Source organism: Eurosta solidaginis, chromosome 5 (assembly GCF_040869045.1).
Source record: "Eurosta solidaginis isolate ZX-2024a chromosome 5, ASM4086904v1, whole genome shotgun sequence".
Lineage (NCBI taxonomy): Eukaryota > Metazoa > Arthropoda > Insecta > Diptera > Tephritidae > Eurosta > Eurosta solidaginis.
In genome coordinates, this window is record NC_090323.1 from 185,264,577 (window position 1) to 185,287,174 (window position 22,598).

Genomic DNA, 22,598 nt, shown 5'->3' on the forward strand with positions numbered 1-22,598 from the left:
AGTTATGGCTCCCGAAACATAGAAAATTGCTTAGTCCTAAAAGGAGCGGTGCCACGCCGGTTTGTTAAAATTTGAAGTTTTTCCTATTTATTGTTATAAATCTACTTGGGAAATGAAATACCATTGATATAAAGCTCTTTTTTGCAAAGATATAAAAATCTTTTATATAAAAGTGGGCTTGGTCCTTAACCGATTTCGCTAAATTTTCTTCAAAGCATTCCTTATAGTAAAGGAAACCTCTTTGCCGAATTTTGTTACGATCGGTTTAACGGTTTTTGATTTATGATTAATAATATTTGTAAAATTGATTTTATTACAAGTGGGCGGTGCCATGCTCATTTGAAGTTTTTTTCAAATTTTTATCAAGAGTCTAAATATCAGTCCACACGTGAAATTTCAAAATTCTAGGTGTATTATTTACTAAATAATCAGGTTTTTTGCGTTTTCTGAAATGTTATATATATAAAAAGTGGCGTGGTTATCATCCGATTTCGTTCATTTTCAATGCCGATCTATTCTGGGTCCAGATAAGGTGTACCAAATTTAGTGAAGATATCCCAATATTTACTCAAGTTATCGTGCTAACGGACAGACGAGCGGACGGACGGACATGGCCCAATCAAATTTTTCTTTTGACACTTATGATTTTGATATATCTAATCAAAGTTAATATACTCTGTGTTCAAAGAACGCTGAGTATAAAAAAATGTACTAACTAGTGTTTACAAAATATAAAAGGTTGACTTTCATAATAAGATTTAATAAACATCGCAGAGATAAAATTAGCACGTGTGCTGACTTACATACATAAATCGGACCAAATGTTTTTTTTTGCAGGTCATCTAATATACCAAGGTTAATCATTATATATACACGTGAAATTCGACTGCTTTCCGAAATAAAATATTTATATATATACTTCCGTGTAATTGCTTGGTGTTTAATAAAACAACCTGCTTATCACTAAAAAATATTATAGTGAATGATATCAAGTATAGCACATCTCTAGGCCCGTGGAGAGGGGGGGGGGGGGGGGGGGGGTGGGGGGATTACCACGGACCCGGGATTTCTGAGGGGGCCCGCGATTTAGAAGTACTAAGACATTTTTTTTAATTCAGGAGAGTCATTAGTTGTTCCATGTGCAATTTTTATGCCGAATTTAAAAGCAATGAATATCTGCATTTCGTTTTAATATTATAGAGAAGTGTGAAAAATAAAAATTTATATATACATAAAAGGAAAGGCTAAAATGTGTATTAGTTGGTCCCCGGTGTTTGAAGAGATGCGTCAGTCGATTTTGTTCAAACGTGGACCAGGGTACCCCTAGAATGTGTTTATACAATTTGGATATCAAATGAAAGCTGTTGACGAGTGCTTTAGTACAGAGTAATATATTATACCGCTGGGTGACTAGGGTCTCGAGATATAGGCCAAAACGTGGACCTCGTTACCTTTAGAATGTGTGGGTAATATGGATATCAAATGAAAGCTGTTGCTGAGAGCTCTAAAGTAATTTTCATTGTGATATTCGATTTAGTCGCATCAACCTGGCAAAACTGATAAATATGCATGCGAAGCCGAAATAGAGACATGAATTAATAATACCTACATACCTAGTTACATACGTCCTATTCGATTTCCGTGAAATTTGGTATATCAATTTGCCTATATTAGTGTTTACGATCCTTTTTTCCGACCAGAGATGGACTGGGCCTGGGATTAGGACTAGGACTGGGACTGGAACAAAAGAGATAGACTGAGAGAGAGATAGAAGGAGACGAAGATGAAGATAGATGGGATTCAAGGGGTTGTGTAGCGCAATATATAGCTTCTCCAACCCAATTGTCAACCTCACCTTCGAGCGGCGAATCCCGTTTCACTAACAGACGAGGCTCTGGCGACCCCAAGCTCCTCATGGAACTTGGGGGTGGGGAGGGAGGGATGGCCTGAAGGTTCAATGTGGCCATATAAATCGTTCCCGAGATGGTCGGGCCAGCACCTTAATGGTGTTGTGTTACCGGAGCGTATCGGATCTGTATCCGACAAAGGACCATCACATCGATAATACTCCCCAAAGCCTTCGGGGAGTAACCTAATCGCTACAACAACAACAACATGAAGATAGATGACGGAGGGAGGAGTGAATAAGAGGATTGGGAAAAAGTGAAGAGGGGGAGGAGACGGAAAAATCTTTTTAAAATGTATGCAGGTAGAATTTAGGGCAGAACAACGTCTGCCGGGTCTGCTAGTTGTATAATATAATTTCATTGTTTAATGTCAATAAAATTTTGGATTTTTAAATGAGTATAGTTTTTAACCGACTCATTTCTAACTCTAAATATTCCTTAGTCGGCAATTAAAGGTTTTTTATGAAGCTTTTATCTATATTTTGTCTTTAAATAGCACCCATATCAAATCTGTGAAAAACGCAGTTTCGAAAAATGTGTTGTGAGTTAAGGTGACAATGTGGATATCAATCAAAAGGTATTGAAGAAGGTATTAATATGGGAGGGTTATTATTTAAAAACCCACTTAGGTTTGGGGATATTGGCCTAAATTTTTACCATAGAATGTGTTTATACAATATAGGCGTTTGACACTTATAGTATTGGCGGGGACATAAATATAGGATGCTATTACTTTCAATAAATCATTTTGCTCGAGCAGGGGATTTAGGATGGAACAAATAATTACAAAAAAAGGGCAGGTTTATGAACGAAATTTTCCAACTTTTACTAGAAATAGTTTATTACCTGCATTTACTCACTTTTACAAAATCTTTTATATAAAAGAAGGCGATTTAACCGATGTAATCCATTTTTACTGAAAATATTTCCTGTTAAAGGCATATATGTGCACCAAATTTTTCGTCGAGTTATGGCTCCAGAAACGTTGGGAAATGCATTGTAAAAACGGGGCTGTGCCACGTCCATTTTTCAAGGTTTGAATTTTTTCCCATTTCCTGTTATAATGGCACAAAATACGATTGGTACAAAACTATTTTTCGCTAAGATTTAACTTTTTTTTTTATTTTTGCCTACGACCCTTTTTAAAGTCCTTCCCAATCTCATTCTTTTTTACTATAAATATTTCTTGCTATAAGGAAAATATGTGTACCCAATTTTGTTGCGATATGTAAATTTGCCTTCGAGTTATGACTCCCGAAACATAGAAAATTGCTTATAGCGTTTTCTTTTCTGGCTAAAGTGTTACGCTTTTTGTACGCCGCGCAAGGGTTGCTGTTCTATTCTAAAAAACAGGTAACGCCTTTACGGGGTATTTCGTTCTTTTGTGAGAATTGTTGCCTGCTCGCAACGCAAAAGCGTTACACTTTTACCTTTGTAAAATAGCGGTGTGGCAGTGCAACTCTGTGAAACTCTTAATTCGCTCTTAAGTTCCACATATACTCTGTTAATATGAGTGAACATGGTGAGTTGAAATGTTCTTTGTATGCACTATAAATGTTGAACATTTTCTGGGGTAGGAGTAACTCTATTTACTTAGGCAATAATTTATTTCAGAAAAGAAAACGCCATTAGTCATAAAAGGGGCGGTGCCAAGCCCATTTTATAAAGTTTGAAGTTTTTCCTATTTATTGTTATAAATCCACTTGGGAAATGAAACAACATTGATATAAAGCTCTTTCTTGCAAATTTATAGCTTATTTTATTCGTCCACGACCCTTTTAAAAATCTTTTATATAAAAGTGGACGTAGTCCTTAACCGATTTCGTAAATTTTTCTTGACAGCATTCCTTATAGTTAGTAAAGGCAACCTCTCTACCGAATTTTGTTACGATAGGTTTAACGATTTTTCAATTATGATTAATAATATTTGTAAAATTGATTTTATCATAAGTGGGCGGTGCCACGCCCATTTAAAATTTTTTTTTTTTAATTTTGTCAAGAGTCTTATATTAGTCCACACGTCAGATTTCATCATTCTAGGTGTATTATTTACTAAATAATCAGGTTTTTTGTGTTTTCCAAAATGTTATATATATAAAAAGTGGGCGTGGTTATCATCCGATTTCGCTCATTTTCAATACCAATCTATTCTGGGTCCAGATAAGCTCGTTGTGAATATATCTCAATATTTACTCAAGCTATCGTGTTAACGGACAGGCGACGGATGGGCGGACGGACATGGCTCAATCAAATTTATTTTTCGATACTGATGATTGTGATATATGGAAGTCTGTATCTATCTCGATTCCTTTATACCGGTACAACAACCGTTATCTAATCAAAGTTAATATACTCGGTGTGCAAAGCACGGTGAGTATAAAAATAGTGCGCGGTTCCCTGAAATCCTTTCAGTGAGTAACTTGTGATACACATTTATGTTTCGGAACTAGACCTAAATTGCCAAATAAGTACAAGTTTGATGCTAACAAGATTTTACTTAGTTATAGCTTGGGTCCTTTTTTCATATTTGAGACATATTTTATATACAAATTAACTGCTGCCAGTTATAAGAAACTTCGACTATGAGTATGATTTCATTTCCCAATCTTTCCCTTTGGTTCAGAGCTATCGATAAATACTCTTTTCGATTCGGAACCAACGAAATAGTCACAAGAAAACAACTAAACTGTAATTATACTCAGCTGAGCAGTGCTCACAGAGTATATTAACTTTGTTCGCATAACGGTAATCCGTAACGGCATAAACTAATCGAGATAGATACAGATATATCAAAATGATCTGGGCGAAAAAAGAAATTCATTTAGCCATGTCCGTCCGTCCGTCCGTCCGTAAACACGATAACTTGAGTAAATTTTGAGGTATCTTGATAAAATTTGGTATGTAGGTTCCTGGGCACTCATCTCAGACTCCTATTTAAAATAAACGAAATCGGACCTTAACCACGCCCACTTTTTCGATATCGAAAATTTCGAAAAACCGAAAAAGTGCGATAATTCATTACCAAAGACGGATAAAGCGATGAAACTTGGTAGGTGAGTTGAACTTATGAAGCAAAATAGAAAATTAGTAAAATTTTGGACAATGGGCGTGGCACCGCTCACTTTTAAAAGAAGGTAATTTTACAGTTTTGCAAGCTGTAATTTGGCAGTCGTTGAAGATATCATGATGAAATTTGGCAGACAGGTTACTCCTATTACTATATGTGTGCTAAATAAAAATTAGCAAAATCGGATGACGAACACGCTAACTTTAAAAAAAAATTTTTTTTAAAGTCAAATTTTAACAACAAATTTAATATCGTTACAGTATATAACTAAATTATGTCAACATTCAACTACAATAATGATATGGTGAAACAGAATACAAAAATAAAAGAATATTTCAAAATGGGCGTGGGTCCGCCCTTTTTCATTTAGTTTGTCTAGAATACTTTTAATGCCATAAGTCGAACAAACATTTACTTGTGAAATTTGGTAGGAGCTTAGATTCTGGGACGATAACTTATTTCTGTGAAAAAGAGCGAAATCGGTTGAAGCCACGCCCAGTTTTTATACACAGTCGACCGTCTGTCCTTCCGCTTGGCCGTTAACACGATAACTTGAGCAAAAATCGATATATCTTTACTAAACTCAGTTCACGTACTTACCTGAACTCACTTTGTATTGGTATAAAAAATGGCCGAAATCCGACTATGACCACGCCCACTTTTTCGATATCGAAAATTACCAAAAACCAAAAAAATGCCATAATTCTATACCAAATACGAAAAAAGGGATGAAGCATGGTATTTGGATTGGTTTATTGACGCAAAATATAACTTTAGGAAAATACTTTGTAAAAAGGGTGTGACACCTACCATATTAAGTAGAAGAAAATGAAAAAGTTTTGCAGGGCGAAATCAAAAGCCCTTGGAATCTTGGAAGGATAACCGTTCGTGGTATTACATATATAAATAAATTAGCGGTACCCGACAGATGATGTTCTGGGTCACCCTGGTCCATATTTTGGTCGATATCTCGAAAAAGCCTTCACATATAGAACTAAGGGCCACTCCCTTTTAAAACCCTCATTAATACCTTTAGTTTGATACCCATATCGTACAAACACATTATAGAGTCACCCCTGGTCCACGTTTATGGCGATATCGAAAAGGCGTCCACCTATAGAACTAACGCCCACTGCCTTTTAAAATACCCATTATCACCTTTCGTTTGATACCCATATCGTACAAACAAATTCTAGAGTCACCCTTGGTCCACCTTTATGGCGATATCTCGGAGAGGCTCCCCCTATAGAACTAAGGCCCACTCCCTTTTAAAATACTCATTAACACCTTTCATTTGATACCCATATCGTACAAACAAATTCTAGAGTCACCTCTGGTCCACCTTTATGGCGATATCTCGAAAAGGCGTCCACCTATAGAACTGAGGCCCATTCCCTTTTAAAATACCCATTATCACCTTTCGTTTGATACCCATATCGTACAAACAAATTCTAGAGTCACCCTTGGTCCACCTTTATGGCGATATCTTGAAAAGGCTCCCCCTATAGAACTAAGGCCCACTCCCTTTTAAATACTCATTAACACCTTTCACTTGATACCCATATCGTACAAACACATTTTAGAGTCACCCCTGGTCCAAATTTATGGCGATATCTCGAATAGGCGTCCACCTATAGCATTAAGGCCCACTCCCTTTTAAAATAATCATTAAAACCTGGGTATCAACCATATCGTACAACACACATTCTAGAGTCACCCCTGGTCCATCTTTATGGCGATATCCTGAAATGGCGTCCACCTATAAAATTATGGCCCACACCCTTTTAAAATACTCTTTAATACCTTCCATTTGAAACCCATGTTATACAAACACATTCCAGGTTTACCCTAGGTTAATTTTGCTAAATGGTGATTTTCCCTTATTTTGTCTTCAAAGCTCTCAGCTGAGTATGTAGTGTTCGATTACACCCGAACTTAGCCTTCCTTACTTGTTTTTACACTAGCTTGGAATTACCGAAAAAGTTCCAATAAACCAATTAGTTCTAAAGTGGAAATATGTATCTAGTCCGGAACTATAGAAAAGTTAATGCAACTCGAACCAACTAGGAAATCGTCATGTTAAATTCGTCAATGGGAAGCATGTAAAAGATGTAGATGGTGAACTAGTTAAGGTTCCCAACACCTTATATGTATAACAACATTTTTTTAAACATTTTTTGGACACCGGTGTGGCATATGCGTGAAAGGGTGTAAAATACGGTCATATTGTACACAGCACTTAACCTATCTGAACTTAATACCACAATTCAGCTGCACAAATATAGAAACCAGCAATTAAGTACAATTTAATTTTCCTTAGAAAAAGAATAGAAAAATATTTTAACAAATACGCGCTAATTTCATTTGGCTAGAATAAACATAACAACCTTGCATTTGTAATCTTGGTAGAACAAAAGCTGTTGGTTTAACTGTTTTAGAATTTGCTTTACGCTTGACGCATTAACCATGAAAAACTAAAACGAAAAACAAATTAATTAATGCTGGGTGGGATTTATCTTCGAGAAGATTTAGGCCGAATTTCTCTTCGAATTTGCGTCTTTCTCCCCTTTGTTTTTACCTACAAAATTGGCCGGACGGGACCTACATGATTTATGCCGATTCCAACGGAAGCTTTTGCAAGGAAGATGCATTTTCAATGAAAAGCTTTTCATATTAGAAAACGATTGGGGTGTATGCCAAATCACTGCCGAGGGGCGACTGCGCTTAGATAAACATGCTTCCATTTGAAGAACTTGTTTTAATTTTTTGATGTTGCTTTGGCCGGCACTAGATCTCAAGACCTTCGGTGTGGTATGCGCAGTGCGCTCGCACCACCCCACGGCGGCCGCTTTTTTATCAATAAGTGGTTTGAGATTTTGTCAGGCACACGGTTAAAAGTTTGAGCCTAAATCTGAAACTTTTAAGACAAATGACCAAACCAAATTTTGTTTAAAATATAGATTATACCGGTCTTCCTGAAAATGAGTGCATAGAACTGGGTTTCAATTTGAAACTGGCGATGTCTACACTTAGAAATAAAAAAAATTAGTGGGCGGTTCCCTGAAATCCTTTCAGTGAGTAACTTGTGATACACATTTCTTGTTCGGTACTATACCTAAGTTGCCAAACAATTACAAGTTCGGTGCTGACAAGATTTTACCCAGTTCGACAGCTTGGCTCCTTATTTTTCATATTTTATTTGAGAAATGTGCTATCAACAAAAAAACTGCTACTAGATTTAAGTAACTTCGACTATAAGTGTGATTTCTTTTCGCAAACTTTCCCACTGGCTCGGAGGTGTCGATAAATGCTCTAATATCGTACTAGAAGCAGCATCTAGAATTTCTTTCGGTTCGGAACCAACGAAATAGTCACAAGAAAACATATTAACTCTAATTTTTACACTAGCTTGGAACTACCGAAAAAGTTCCAATAAACCAATTAGTTCTAAAATGGAAATATGTATCTAGTCCGGAACTATAGAAAAGTTAATGCAACTCGAACCAATTAGGAAATGGCCATGTTAAATTCGACAATTGGAAGCATGTAAAAGATATAGAGGGCGAATTAGTAGAGGTTCCTAATGTACCAGAAACGCATCAGTTTTGAAGTAGAGATTTTGCCTACAGCGTTAATCTACCTTCTGTGTAAGAAATCATTTCATAACACCTAATATGTATAACAAAAGTTTTTGAAGTAGCAGCACACTTGCAGCATTTTTTACAAATAAAATTTGTTATTTCTAAATTTTGAGTACCAATTTTAAACCTTTAGCATAAGTTTTAAAACCAGACGCTTTTATTCAAGTTTCTATTTTTAGATTTTTGAAACCTTTTGCTTTCAAACCCAGAAGTGACTAAAAGTTTGTATTTTTGAATTTTTTGAAACTTTTTTGGTTTTGTTCTAAAATAATTTTAATATTTTAAACTTATTGTTTAAACAAGTTTTAAATTGAAATCGAAAAAATTAAAAAATGCTGTAGTAAATTGAGAGGTTTCCAATTTAGTAGCAAAATGTTTAAAAAAGTGTTTAAACCGGTGAATGGTTAAAAATTTGGGCTCAGATTTCTAACCGTGCACTTGTACACGAAAATTTAATCCAGCTTTAAAAAAATGTGCATAAATAGCGCCCACAAAACTTGTTTTGCTGTAGTTACTTTTTACTTCTTGCAAGCAGCTTAAAGTGAGAAAGAAAAATGAACTTACACAGTTATATCGCTATCCTGGCTGTCGTTCTTGGTTGTCTTATAACCAATGTAAATTCGAAATTCCGACTTTATAATGGCGAATCTTCAAGTACTGGCCAAACTTCAAGTACTGACAATCGGCTTTATTTGGTTGCAGTACTTCATAAAGGAGAATTTGTTTGCCCTGGCTCATTAGTCAGTATGGATATAATAATCACAGCTGAGGCATGCGTGGACTTTTTAAATAAAAATTTAAACACCGTTGCTAATTTAGTTGATGTAGCTAATTCAGAAACTACCTGCGGAAAAAGTCGCACAGTGAATGAAATATATTTTCCATGTAAATCAAAAGGCAAATTAAGCAATAAGAGAATCGCTGCAATTGAACTGAAAGAACCCTTTAACGAAAATGATGGAATGAAGCCACTATTACTTTGCAATGAACTTAAGGTGTACACAACTATACAAACTAGTGAATTGAAAATACTAGGCCCACATCGTTTTGAATTCGTAAAAAGAGAAGCAATTACAGTAGCATCAAAGCAATGTAAGGATCCCGCAACCGAAAAGGAAGAAAATATGTGTTGTGTTAATGGTGCCAATGAAATATTACGTAATGGAGCACCGGGCACCGTGGGAAGACAACTTTGTGCGGTGAGATTGAGTAGAGTTAATGGCCCCAAAGGATCACGGCAACTTTATGCAAATCTAGCTGATAAAGAAATTCGGAAGTTCATACAAGGATTAATTAAATAAAATTTGGAAATTATTATATTTAAAATTTTGGTGCGAGAAAATTTATGTTATAAAAATGGGTATAGTATGTATACAAAAAAAAAAAAATATATTTAACCTTTAAACAATTTTCAATTTCTTTTATTATTTTTAAAATAAAGTGCTGATTTAACTTTTTCAATAAGGTTGAAATCGTATGTTCTGTCATACGATTTGTGATTTAATAAGAGAAATGACCAGCTTTACTCATCTGTATTTAATGAAGCTAATTTAAATACACGGTTAAAAGTTTGAGCCTAAATCTTAAACTTTTTTGTACAGCAAAGAAAGTTTGGTTTAAAATTTAGATTGCACACATATTCGTGAAAAAGAATGGAAAAGAGCAGATGCGTTCAAGGCAGTCGTATGCATTCCAGTAACATTGCCACAATCAACCAAGATGTTGCCCCGCCACATAAGCAGATTTTCATATATGTAGATAAGTTTTAGTCAATCTCTTGTTGTTGTGTTAAAAGTGCTTCGCCCCATTCAATGGGCATGACCACTCACAAAGTGACATCAAAGTCATCTAACGGGAGTCCAAGGAAACTGGCAGTTTCAACACTGGCGAACCATAGGGAGATTGGTGTTAGAGGCGTAGATTCCATATTACAATTGAAAAGATGGTTTGTGTCATGTGGGGACATATCGCATGCAGGACATACATTACGTATGTCGGCGTTGATTCTGGACAAGTAAGAATTTAATCTGTTACAGTATCCAGAACGAAGTTGGGCCAGAGTATCTCCCTTGGTAGTGTGCTTTCTTACTCTGCAAGTGTAGGATTTTGTTTATTAATAACAGGGTTCACCGGCGCGTGTTTACCGATCCTGTGTGAATTTGGCTTAGGGTCTGATTATGCTTGTCTAGATCAAACAGCTGTGTTTGCACGTGCCAGATCTCTCTACAATGCTTATGGAGATGTTCCCCTAATCCCCGTGGAGCCTGATCTAGATCAAACAGATGTTTGCTAGGATGTTCTGGTTTGTGACAATTTAGAAAAACTGCCTGTTCAGCCTGTTCGTTGTGCTCCTTATACTATGTTCAAACAGAAAAATAAATTGAGGCAATTTCAATTTAAATTGAGTGGTGTTCATACAACTCAATTTAGCTTACACAATAGTAATTTGATAGCTGGTTGGCTTATCTCTACAGCAACAATATACCTTTCTTCAGATTGTGAAAATGTGCGTGTTGGTATTAGGCGAATGGAATGGAATGAAAACATAAAACTTTGAAATTTTTGTGTGTTGTAAGAAAATGTTTTCAATGGTTTGGTTTCATTTTGAGTTTGCCATCTTCTTTTGGCAATGCCTACTCCAGTGAAATGAAAAAAATAAAATCAGCTGATGAGATGAGCCAACCATATAGTTGAGCCATGCGTAACTGACTAATCAATAAACACACCTTACAGCGTTGCATTTGCAATTTGAAGCAATTTATTACGCAATTTTGTTTAACTCGGTAATTTATTATTACAATTTTTTATGTGACAAATTGCGTAATAAATTGCCCAAATAGTATAAATTACCAACTTGGTGTGTGTTTGTACATAGTATTAATGTTACGCTATTGCGGATTTTGATGAAATTTGGGACACAGACAATAGTCTACTTGCGAATTTTTTTCGAGCATGGAAAAGGGGGGTGGGGATCCCACGATCCCTTCGAACAATTACATTTTAATAATTTTTACACATTATAATTTTACCTTTACTGACCAATATTACAAACTCAATTGGTCAAATAAGTCGAGGGCTTACAAAATGAGCAGTGACACCCTCCGTCCCCCCTCCCCTTTCTCCCCACCATTGGTGTAAAATCTATAAATTGTTATAACTCAATATAAATTTTCTCCAAAATCAATAGTTTTTGGTATCTGGCACATACAGATCGAGATCTAAAAAATTTTCGGCCGTCGGGTTATTTTGGGACTATTCCGGGATAATTACGGGACCAATTGGCGATCGTTTGGGGACGCTTCCGGCATCATTTCTGGATGGGTTTCAGGAGCCGTCCGCCATCCCGTCGGGGTATTTTCGGCATCATTTGCGTACCTTTGAGAGATAAATTCTTGATGGTTTCCGGGATCACTACGGGACCTTTCGAGGTCATTTTGGGTCCCTTCCGTAATCATTTCTGGATGGTTTTCGGGATCCATCCGGGATCCCGTCGGGGTCATTTCGGGACTTTTTTCCAACTAATACGGGATCATTTGGGGACCCTTTCGGCATCATTTCTGGATGGTTTTCGGGGCCCGTCCGGGATCCCGTCAGAGTCATTTCGGGACTATTAGGGGATCATTTGAGGACCTTTCCCGCATCAGTTCTGAATTGTTTTCGGGATCCGTCCGAGATCGCTACGGGGTCATTTCGGGATCATTTGGGGTACCTAGCGGCATCATTTCTGGATGGTTTTCGGTATCCGTCCGGGATCCCGTGGGGGTCATTTCGGGACTTTTTCGGGATCATGTGAGGTCCCTTTTGACATCATTTCTGGATGGTTTTCGGGATCCGTCCGGGATCCCGTCCGGAATCCCGTCGGGATTATTTCTGGACTTTTTGTCGACAAATACGGGATCATTTTAGGACCTTTCGGAATCATTTCTGGATGGTTATCGGTATCCGTTCGGGATCCCGTCGGGGCCATTTCGGGACTTTTTCGGGATCATTTGGGATCCCTTCCGGCATCGTTGATGGCTGGTTTTCGGGATTCGTCCGGGATCCCGTCGGGATCATTTCAGGACTTTTTCGGGATCATTTGGGGAACCTTCCGGCATCATTTCTAGATGGTTTTATCGATACGTCCGGGATCCCGTCGAGGTTATTTCGAGACTTTTTCGCCACTAATACGGGATCTTTTGGGGACCCTTTCGCCATCATTTCTGGATAGTTTCCGGGATCCGTCGGGGATCCCTTCAGGGCCATTTCGGGACTATTAAGGGATCATTTTAGGACCTTTCCGGCATCATTTCTGGATCATTTTCGGGATCATTCCGGGATCCCGTCGGGGTCATTTCGGAACTTTTTCGGGATTATTTGGGGTCCCTTCCGCCATCATTTCTGGATGATTTTCGAGATTCCGTCGGGGTCATTTCGGGACTTTTTCGGGATCCCTTCTGGCATCATTTCTGGATGATTTTCGGATTTTAGGACTCTTTCGGGATTATTTGGGTCCCTTCCGGCACAATTACTAATTAAAAATGTATAGACATAACTTTACGTATACTGGCCTTCACCAATATTACAGTCTCAAAGGGGCAAATAGGTCGAGGGCTTACAAAGTGAGCAGTGACACCCTCCGTCCCCCCTCCCCCGTTCTCACCCCCTCTGGTGTAAAATCTATAAATTGTTATAACTCAATATTAATTTTCTCCTAATCAATAGTTTTTGGTATCTGGCACACACAGATCGAGATCTAAACAATTTTGGAAAAACGATCAGTGGTCCTATGCTTCTCCTCCCGCCATCTGCCCTCCTTCAATTGTTTTTATTAGCACGCTTTTATTAGCTTTACCTGTATGTTTCTATGTAACTCTTCATTCGCTCCAACGCGCCTGCTGCCTTTTTAACATGTTTTTATAATTAAAAAAAAATAAAATAAATAAATGTAAGTAACCTCCGAAGAGATCTAAGGCCGAGCTTCTCTTCCAATTTGTGTCGTGCTTCTCTTGATTTTCCCTACAAATTGGCCGGACGGGACCTACATGTTTTATGCCGACTCCGAACCGCATCTGCGAGGCAGATGAGTTTTCACTGAGAGCTTTTCATGGCAGAAATACACCCGGAGCGCTTTGCCAAACACTGCCGAGGGGCGACCCCGCTTAGACAATTTTTTCTTCTAATGAAAAAACCTTATTTCTAAAATTTTGATGTTGCTTTGCCCGGGTTGGGAACCCAGGGCAAACGGTGTGGTAGGCGGAGCAAGCTACCATCACACCACAATGGCCGCCGTTTTATAATTAGCTTCACCTTAATTGTAGACCCGTTAGGGACATATCGAGACCCTTCGGGCTAATTTCTGGATGGTTTTCGGGATCCGTCCGTGACCCCGTCGAGGTAATTTCGGGACTCTTTCGGGATTAGTTCTGGGTGGTTTTCGGGATTCGTCCGGGATTCTGTACAGGGTGTATAGACCGGAGAATTGTTTTTACCTTGGAGAACTTTAAATGGCCATAAATAATTTTCCATGGCTGGCCAGTTAGTGGAACCCGCTGACAAATTATGACTAATTAGTGACCAATTAGTTGGCATACTTTTCGACTCGAATATCCACCGATGGGGTGCTAACATCCTAGCCGATAGCACTTTCGAAAACAAGAAAACCTTAACAAATTAATTGAAAAGTTTCTATGGCTGACCAATTAACGAAACGTGCTGACCAATTAGTGACCAATTAATTGGCATACTTTTTTTTTTGGAGAATTTATGTATACAGGGTGTCTAACACACCCCAACCCATTCATTCTAGCCCTGTCAGCAAGACCAACTAATTTCATGCGCCTGAAAAGAAAGTCAATCACAGATCTTCAACACTGATGAATTCTTAAAAAAAAATGGTTGCAGTACAAGAGTAATCCATCCATGCCCACCAAGTTTATTAAGTTAATTAATTATGAATTACTTTTAAAAAACTAAAAATTTGTTAGATGTATTTATGTATACAGTTGGCAAAATATATTGGAGTGTTTAGACAGGAAAATTGTTTTTACCCTGGCAAATTTTAAATGGCCACAAATATTTTTTTATGGCTGGTAAATTAGTGGAACCCGCTGACCAATTATGGCCAATTAGTAACCAAACATCTGGCATACTTTCGATGCAAAAATCCACCGATGGGGTGCTAACATTCTAGCCGATATAACTTTCGATAACAAGAAAAACTTAAAAAATGAATTAAAAGGTTCCTATGGCTGAGCAATTATGACCAACAAGCCGTTACCCGCAGCCTCGTCCGCAAAGAGAAAATAAAATATATGGGCTATTAACGTCAGCCTTCTTATCAAGTTATCTGCTTAAAAATTATTTTTGTGTAAATTATTTTATTTTTGTAATAGCGTAAAAAAAAAGAACTAAATGAGATGACAACCTGAAAGGCGCGCTTAGTGAATAGTACAATACAGTTTTTTCGAATTAAAAAAAAACATTTTATTTTTAAGTTAAATTAATTGATATGACAGGGGTGAAGGAATTACCATTCATAGTACAAAGGAGTGAAACTACAATTAGCTAAAACCAAAGAGAATTTTGTAAATGAAAATAGTGTTGCTTTTTCGGGTATTTAGTTGGTTAAAATATTACAAAAAGTTAAAATATTGTTATAACAGTTCGTTACAGCAATTCATTTAAAAAAACTCAAAAATTGAACGAAAAAGCTGTGTCAGATATTATACATAGATAAAACATAAAGCATAATTTCCAGCAAAGCCATGGCCATAAAAGCTCATAATTAAAAAAGGTATGTGTGCTGAACTACCGGTTTCGAAGGGTTTTTAAATGATCCTGGAAGTGTCCCAAAATGATACCAAAATAGCCGCGAAAATGTCCCGAAATGCCGTCTAACGTTTTCTTAACTTTTTTATGTTTTCCAGATAACGAAAAAACTATAGTATTATCCCCACAATCCAAAGGCAACTTATAGTTCAACTCCTAAGAAATATAAGTAATTGGACGGTATTTAACGATTTTACGCAGCAAGCAACTCTTATTTTTAACTAATTAAACTATTGTTATAAAGCGATATGGCAATGTGTAAACACTATCTTCATAAACGAAAAAAAAGCAAACAGTAAACAAAATATATATAGGCGGCGACCGTGGTGTGATGGTAGCGTGCTCCGCCTACCACACCGTATGCCCTGGGTTCGAACCCCGGGCAAAGCAACATCAAAATTTTAGAAATAAGGGTTTTCAATTAAAAGAAAATTTTTCTAAGCGGGGTCGCCCCTCGGCAGTGTTTGACAAGCGCTCCGAGTGTATCTGTGTCATGAAAAGCTCTCAGTGAAAACTCATCTGCCTTGCAGATGCCGTTCGGAGTCGGCATAAAACATGTAGGTCCCGTCCGGCCAATTTGTAGGGAAAATCAAGGGGAGCACGACGCAAATTGGAAGAGAAGCTCGGCCTTAGATCTCTTCGGAGGTTATCGCGCCTTACATTTATTTTATAAACAAAATATATTTCCTATTGACTTACGTGGAATCTTTGTTGTTATTCAAAAGTGTTAATTAAAATTGGCTACTCTTTATTTGATAAGTCAAAAGCCCTTAATTGGTCAAAAACACTTGAAACGCCATAAGTATTAAATATAATCAAACTAGCCTAAACAAGTAAGAACGGGACTGTTTTCGGCACAGCCGAAGACTTCATACCTTTCATGAATGGGCTGAACAATAATTTTATCCCATTCGCAATCTCCAAATAATCGGGTGTATAAGATAAGAAATATATAGCGAACAGATGTACATACTTAAGCGATTTTTAAGATAAATATAAAATAAAAGAAGTAAGGAAGGCTAATTTCGGGTGTAACCGAACATTACCTACTCAGCTGAGAGCTTTGCAGACAAAATAAGGGAAAATCACCATGTAGGAAAATGAACCTAGGGTAACCCTGGAATGTGTTTGTATGACATGGGTATCAAATGAAAGATGTTAATGAGTATTTTAAAAGGGAGTGGGCCTTAGTTCTATAGGCGGACGCCTTTTCGAGATATCGCCATAAAGGTGGACCAGGGGTGACTCTGTAATGTGTTTGTACGATATGGGTATCAAATTAAAGGTATTATTGAGGCTTTTTAAAGGGAGTGGCTCTTAGCTGTATATGTGAAGGCGTTTTCGAGATATCGACCAAAATGTGGAGCAGGTTGACCCAGAACATCATCTGTCGGGTACCGCTAATCTATCTAATATCTAATATATATTATAAATGGGAAAGTTTGGATGTTTAGATGTTTGGATGTTTGGATGTTTGGATGTTTGTCCAGACGTTTGTCTTTGCGACTCAATCACGCAAGAACGGCTGGACCGATTTGGATGAAAATTTGCACACATATAGCCAATAGTCTAGAAGGATCTACTAGCTATATATTTTTGAAAAGGGGCGTGGTCCCCGCCCCCTAGGAACAGTTATAATTTAATTATTATATTTTTTCGTCTTTGCGACTGAATCACGGATTTTGATGAAATATGGGACACAGGCAGTAGTCTACTAGCGAAATTTTTTTCGCACATGGAAAGAGGGGTGGGGGTCCCACGACCTCTTCGAGCAATTACTTTTTAATAATTTTTACACATAATAACTTTACGTATACTGGCCTTCACCAATATCACAGACTCAAGGGGTCAAATAAGTCGAGGGCTTACAAAGTAAGCAGTGACACCCACCGCCCCCTTTTCCCCTTTATCTCCCACTCTGGTGTAAAATCTATAAATTGTTATAACTCAATATAAATTTTCTCCTAAATCAATAGTTTTTGGTATCTGGCACATACAGATCGAGATCTAGACAATTTTGGAGGAACGATCAGTGGTCCTCTCCTTTTACCCCCGCCATCCGCCTTCCTTCAATTGTTTTTATTAGCACGCTTTTATTAACTTTACCTGTACGTTTCTATGTAACTTTTCATTCGCTCCAGCGCCTGCTGCTTTATTAACATGGTTTTATAATTAGCTTCACCTCATATGGAGACCCTTCCGGGATCATTTCTGGATGGTTTTCGGGATCGGTCCGGGATCCCGCCGGGGTAATTTCGGGACTTTTTCGGGACTATTTCGGTATCATTTTGGGACCCTTCCGGGATCATTTCTGTATAGTTTTCGGGATCCGTCCGGGATCCCGTCGGAGTTATTTTGGGACATTTTCGGGACTATTCCGGAATCATTTCGGGATTATTTCGCGATCATTTGGGGACCCTTCCGGCATCATTTCTGGATGGTTTTCGTGATACGTCCGGGATCCCGTCGGTGTAATTTCGGGATCATTTGCGTACCTTCGCGAGATAAATTCTTGATGGTTGCCGGGATCATTACCGGACTTTTTCGGGGTTATTTTGGGTCCCTTTAGGCATCATTTCTGGATGGTCTTCGGGATTCTTCCGGCATCCCGTCGGGGTTATTTCGGGACTATTTGGGGATCATTTGGGAACCTTTAGGGCATAATTACTGGATAGTTTCGGGGATCCCTCGGGGATCCCTTCAGGGTAATTTCGGGACTATTTCGGGATCATTTTGGGGTATCCACCGGCATCATTTCTGGATGGTTTTCGCAATTCGTCTGGGATCCCGTCGGGATCATTTCAGAACTTTTTTGGGATCCGTCCGTGATCCAGACGGGGTCACTTCGGGACTATTTCGGGATCATTTGGGGTACCTACCGGCATCATTTCTGGTTGGTTTTCGGGATCCGTCTGGGACCCCATCGGGGTAATTTCGGGACTTTTTCGGGGTCATTTGGGGTTCCTTCCGGCATCATTTCTGCATGGTTTTCTGAATCGGTCCGAGATCCCGTCTTTGTCATTTCAGGGCTTGTTCGGGATCATTTTGGGTACCTTCCAGCATCATTTCTAGATGGTTTTGGGTATCCGTCCGGGATCCCGTCGGGGTAATTTCGGGAATTTTTCGCGACTAATACGGGATAATTTGGGGACCTTTTCGGCATCATATCTGGATGGTTTTCGGGTTCCTTCCGGGATTCCGTCTGCGTCATTTAGGGACTGTTAGGGGATTATTTGGGGACTTTCTGGCATCATATCTGGATAGTTTTAGGGATCCGTTCGGGATCCCGACGGGGTAATTTTGGGATCATTTGGGGGTGCCTACCGGCATCATTTCTGGTTGGTTTTCAGTGTCCGTCCGGGATCCCGTCGGGGTCATTTCGGGCCTATTTCGGGATCATTTGGGGTAGGTACAGGCATCATATCTGGATGGTTTTCGGGATCCGTACGGAATACCGTCAGGTTCATTTCGGGACTTTTTCGGAATCATTTAAGCATGGTTTTCAGGATCAGTCCGAGATCCCATCAGGGCAATTTCTGGACTTTGCCGAGACTGTTTCAGGATCATTTTGGTACTCTTCCAAGATCATTCCTAGATGGATTTGAGGGATCTGTCCGTGGTCCCGTTAGCGTCATTTCGGGACTTCTTCGGGTCTATTTCGGGATAATTTTTGAATGAGTTTCGGGACCCGTCCGGGATCCCATTGGTTTCATTTCGGTACTTTTTCGGGATCATTTGGGGCCCCTTCCGACATCATTTCTGGAAGGTTTTCGGTATCCGTCCGGGATCTCGTCGGGGTCATTTCAGGAATATTTCGGGATCATTTGGGGTACCTACCGGCATCATTTCTGGTTGGTTTTCGGGATCCGCCCGGGATCCCGTCGGGGTCATTTCAGGACTATTTCGGGATCACTTGGGGGACCTTCCGGCGTCATGTCTAAATGGTTTTGGGTATCCGTCCGGGATCTCGTCGGGGTCATTTTAGGACTATTTCGGGATCATTTGGGTACCTACCGGCATCATTTCTGGTTGGTTTTCGGGATCCGTCCGGGATCCCGTCGGGGTCATTTCGGAACTATTTCGGGATCACTTGGGGGACCTTTCGGCATCATGTCTAAATGGTTTTGGGTATCCGTCCGGAATCCCGTCGGGGTCATTTCTGGACTTTTTTGCGACTAATACGGGATCATTTGGGTACCCTTTCGGCATCATTTCTGGATGGTTTTCGGGATCCGTCCGGGATTCCGTCAGCATCATTTCGGGACTATTAGGGGATTATTTGGGGGCCTTTCTGGCATCATTGCTGGATAGTTTTAGGGATCCGTTCGGGATCCCGACGGGGTCAATTCGGGATCCTTTGTGGTACCTACCGGCATCATTTCTGGGTGGTTTTCGGGATCCGTCCGGGATCCCGTCGGGGTCATTTCGGGACTATTTCGGGATCACTTGGGGGACCTTCCGGCATCATGTCTAAATGGTTTTGGGTATCCGTCCGGGATCCCGTCGGGGTCATTTCAGGACTATTTCGGGATCATTTGGGGTACCTACCGGCATCATTTCTGGATGGTTTTTGGGATCCGTCCGGGATCCCGTAGGGTCATTTCGGGACTATTTCGGGACCATTTGGGTTACCTACCGGCATCATTTCTGGATGGTTTTTCGGGACTTTGTCGGGATCATTGAAGCATGGTTTTCAGGATCCGTCTGAGATCCCATTAGGGTAATTTCTGGAATTTTCCGAGACTATTTCAGGATCATTTTGGGACCCTTCCAAGATCATTCCTGAATGGATTTCGGGATCTGTCCGTGATCCCGTCAGGGTCATTTCGGGACTTCTTCGGGATAATTTTTGGATGGTTTTCGGGATCCGTCCGGGAGCCCGTCTTTGTCATTTCGGAACTTTTTCAGGGTTAATACGGGATCATTTAGGGATTCTTTCGGCATCACTTCTGGATGGATTTCGGGATCTGTACGGGAACCCATCAGGGTAATTTCGGAACTTTTTCGGGAATATTTCGGGATCATTTGGAGACCCTTTAAGGGTCATTTCATAACTTTTTCTGTATTATTTCGGGATCATTTGGGGACCCTTCCGGCATCATTTCTTGATGGTTTGCCGCATCCATCAGGGTAATTTGGGAACCTTTCCGAGGTCATTTCTGGATCCGTCCGGGATGCCATAGGAGTAATTTCGAGATTTTTTTGCTACTTTTTCGGGATAGTTTTGGAACCCTTCCGGGATCATTTCTGGATCCGTGCGGGATCCCATCGGGGTCATTTCCGGACTATTTCGGAATCATTTTGGGACTCTTCCGGAATCATTTCTGTATGGTTTTCGCGATACGTCGTGGATCCCCTCGGGGTCATTTCGGAACTTTTTCTGGAATATGTCGGGATAATTTAGGAAACCTTCCTGGATATTTTCTGGATGGTTTTTGAGATCTGTCGGGGAGCCCGTCAGGGTCATTTCGGAACTTTTTCGGGACTATTACGGGATCATTGTGGTACCCTTCAGGGATCATTTCTGTGTGGTTCTCTGGATAACTCTAAAATCGTGTCCTTGTCATTTCGGGTTTTTGGGTCTATTCCGGGAACTTTTGAAGGCCCTTCGGGGCATTTGTGGATGGTTTTAGGGATCCGTGCGCGATAGCGTCGGGGTCATTTCGTGGGTTTTTATGGATAATTTTATATAAGGTTATCAGCTCATTTGGTTCCTTTTTTACTCAATTACAAATATAAAATGCATTACCCAGAAACAAAATTTTAAACAGGTAACTTTATAAACAGGCTAACGTGAATAGCCAATATATTTCATTTTCTCCTTGCGGACGGGTCCGCGGGCAAAGGCTAGTTTATTTATATATGTAATACCGCGAACAGCATTCCTGGCAAGATTCCAAGGGCTTTTGATTTCGCCCTGCAGAACTTTTTTATTTTCTTCTACTTAATATGGTAGGTGTCACACCCATTTTACAAAGTTTCTTCTAAAGTTATATTTTGCGTCAATAAACCAATCCAATTACCATGTTTCATCCCGTTTTTCATATTTGGTATAGAATTATGGCATTTTTTTTTTCGTAATTTTCTATATCGAAAAAGTGGGGTAGTCGGATTTCGGCTATTTTTTATACCAAGATAAAGTGAGTTCAGATAAGTAGGTGAACTAAGTTTAGTAAAGATATATCGATTTTTGCTCAAGTTATCGTGTTAAGGGACGTATCCAAACTACGTGACCCATTTTCTAAAACTTTTTATCCTCCTCCCCTCCTCGGTGACCACCGGTAGTATATTTCAAGACCCCCGCTCCCCCTTTAGTTTTCACGTAGTAGTTCATAAGTATGACTTTAAATTATTTTTTGTTAACTTAAAAAAAATTTATTTGATTTATATTTGTTTTTTATTAATTCGGCACCCTTCGCGTTACGCGAAGCGTTCGTGCATACATATAATTATAAGTTAATAATATTAAGAAGAAGAAATGTATTTAAAAACATATTCCAACAACAACTTAATTTATAAATTCTTTTTCTTTTTTATTTCTTTCCATCTAATTCAACTTTAACGAATACGCTTACAGCATCAAGCCACTGGGATAAATCGTAGATTATGGGAGCAGTAGCATCAGGAGTTTCATCAGACGTGATTATTTTTCCTCAGCTTCGATGTCTATCCACTCCGCGCATTGCGGATCTCTTTTGGTCTCCTGGAGAGGACCTGCAGAGGTCGCACGCGAGACACCTCGTCCACTGCATTACCGTGTTGACATAATTTACTTGTATATTAAAAAGATTTTAAATTTTTTGTTAAAATTTTGTTTTTCAAAAGTGGGCGTGTTCTTCATTCAATTTTGCTAATTTTCATTTAGCACATATATAGTGATAGGGGTAACGTTCCTGCCAAACTTCATCATGATATCTTCAACGACTGCCAAATTACAGCTTGCAAAACTTTTAAATTACCTTCTTTTAAAGGTGGGCCGTACCACGCCCACCGTCCAAATTTTTACTTATTTTCATTTCTGCGTCGTAAAGTCAAACCACCTACCAATTTTCATCGCTTTATACGTCTCTGGTAATGAATTATCGCACTTTTTCCGTTTTTCGAAATTTTCGATATCGAAGAAGTGGGCGTGGTTATAGTCCGATTTCGTAAATTTTAAATAGTGATCATAGA

General features: G+C 39.1%; 1 protein-coding gene across 1 annotated transcript in view; it reads left to right on the top strand.

Moving 5' to 3' along the window:
* The window catches only part of LOC137251808 (FGGY carbohydrate kinase domain-containing protein), a 204,417-nt gene extending 182,183 nt beyond the window's left edge, over positions 1-22,234 (top strand). The window contains exon 6 of the mRNA XM_067786679.1: positions 22,003-22,234. Within this exon, the coding sequence (XP_067642780.1) occupies positions 22,003-22,044 (42 nt within the window). The 3' untranslated portion in view covers positions 22,045-22,234. The remainder of the gene's footprint in view (positions 1-22,002) is intronic.
* The last annotated feature ends 364 nt before the right edge of the window (positions 22,235-22,598 follow it).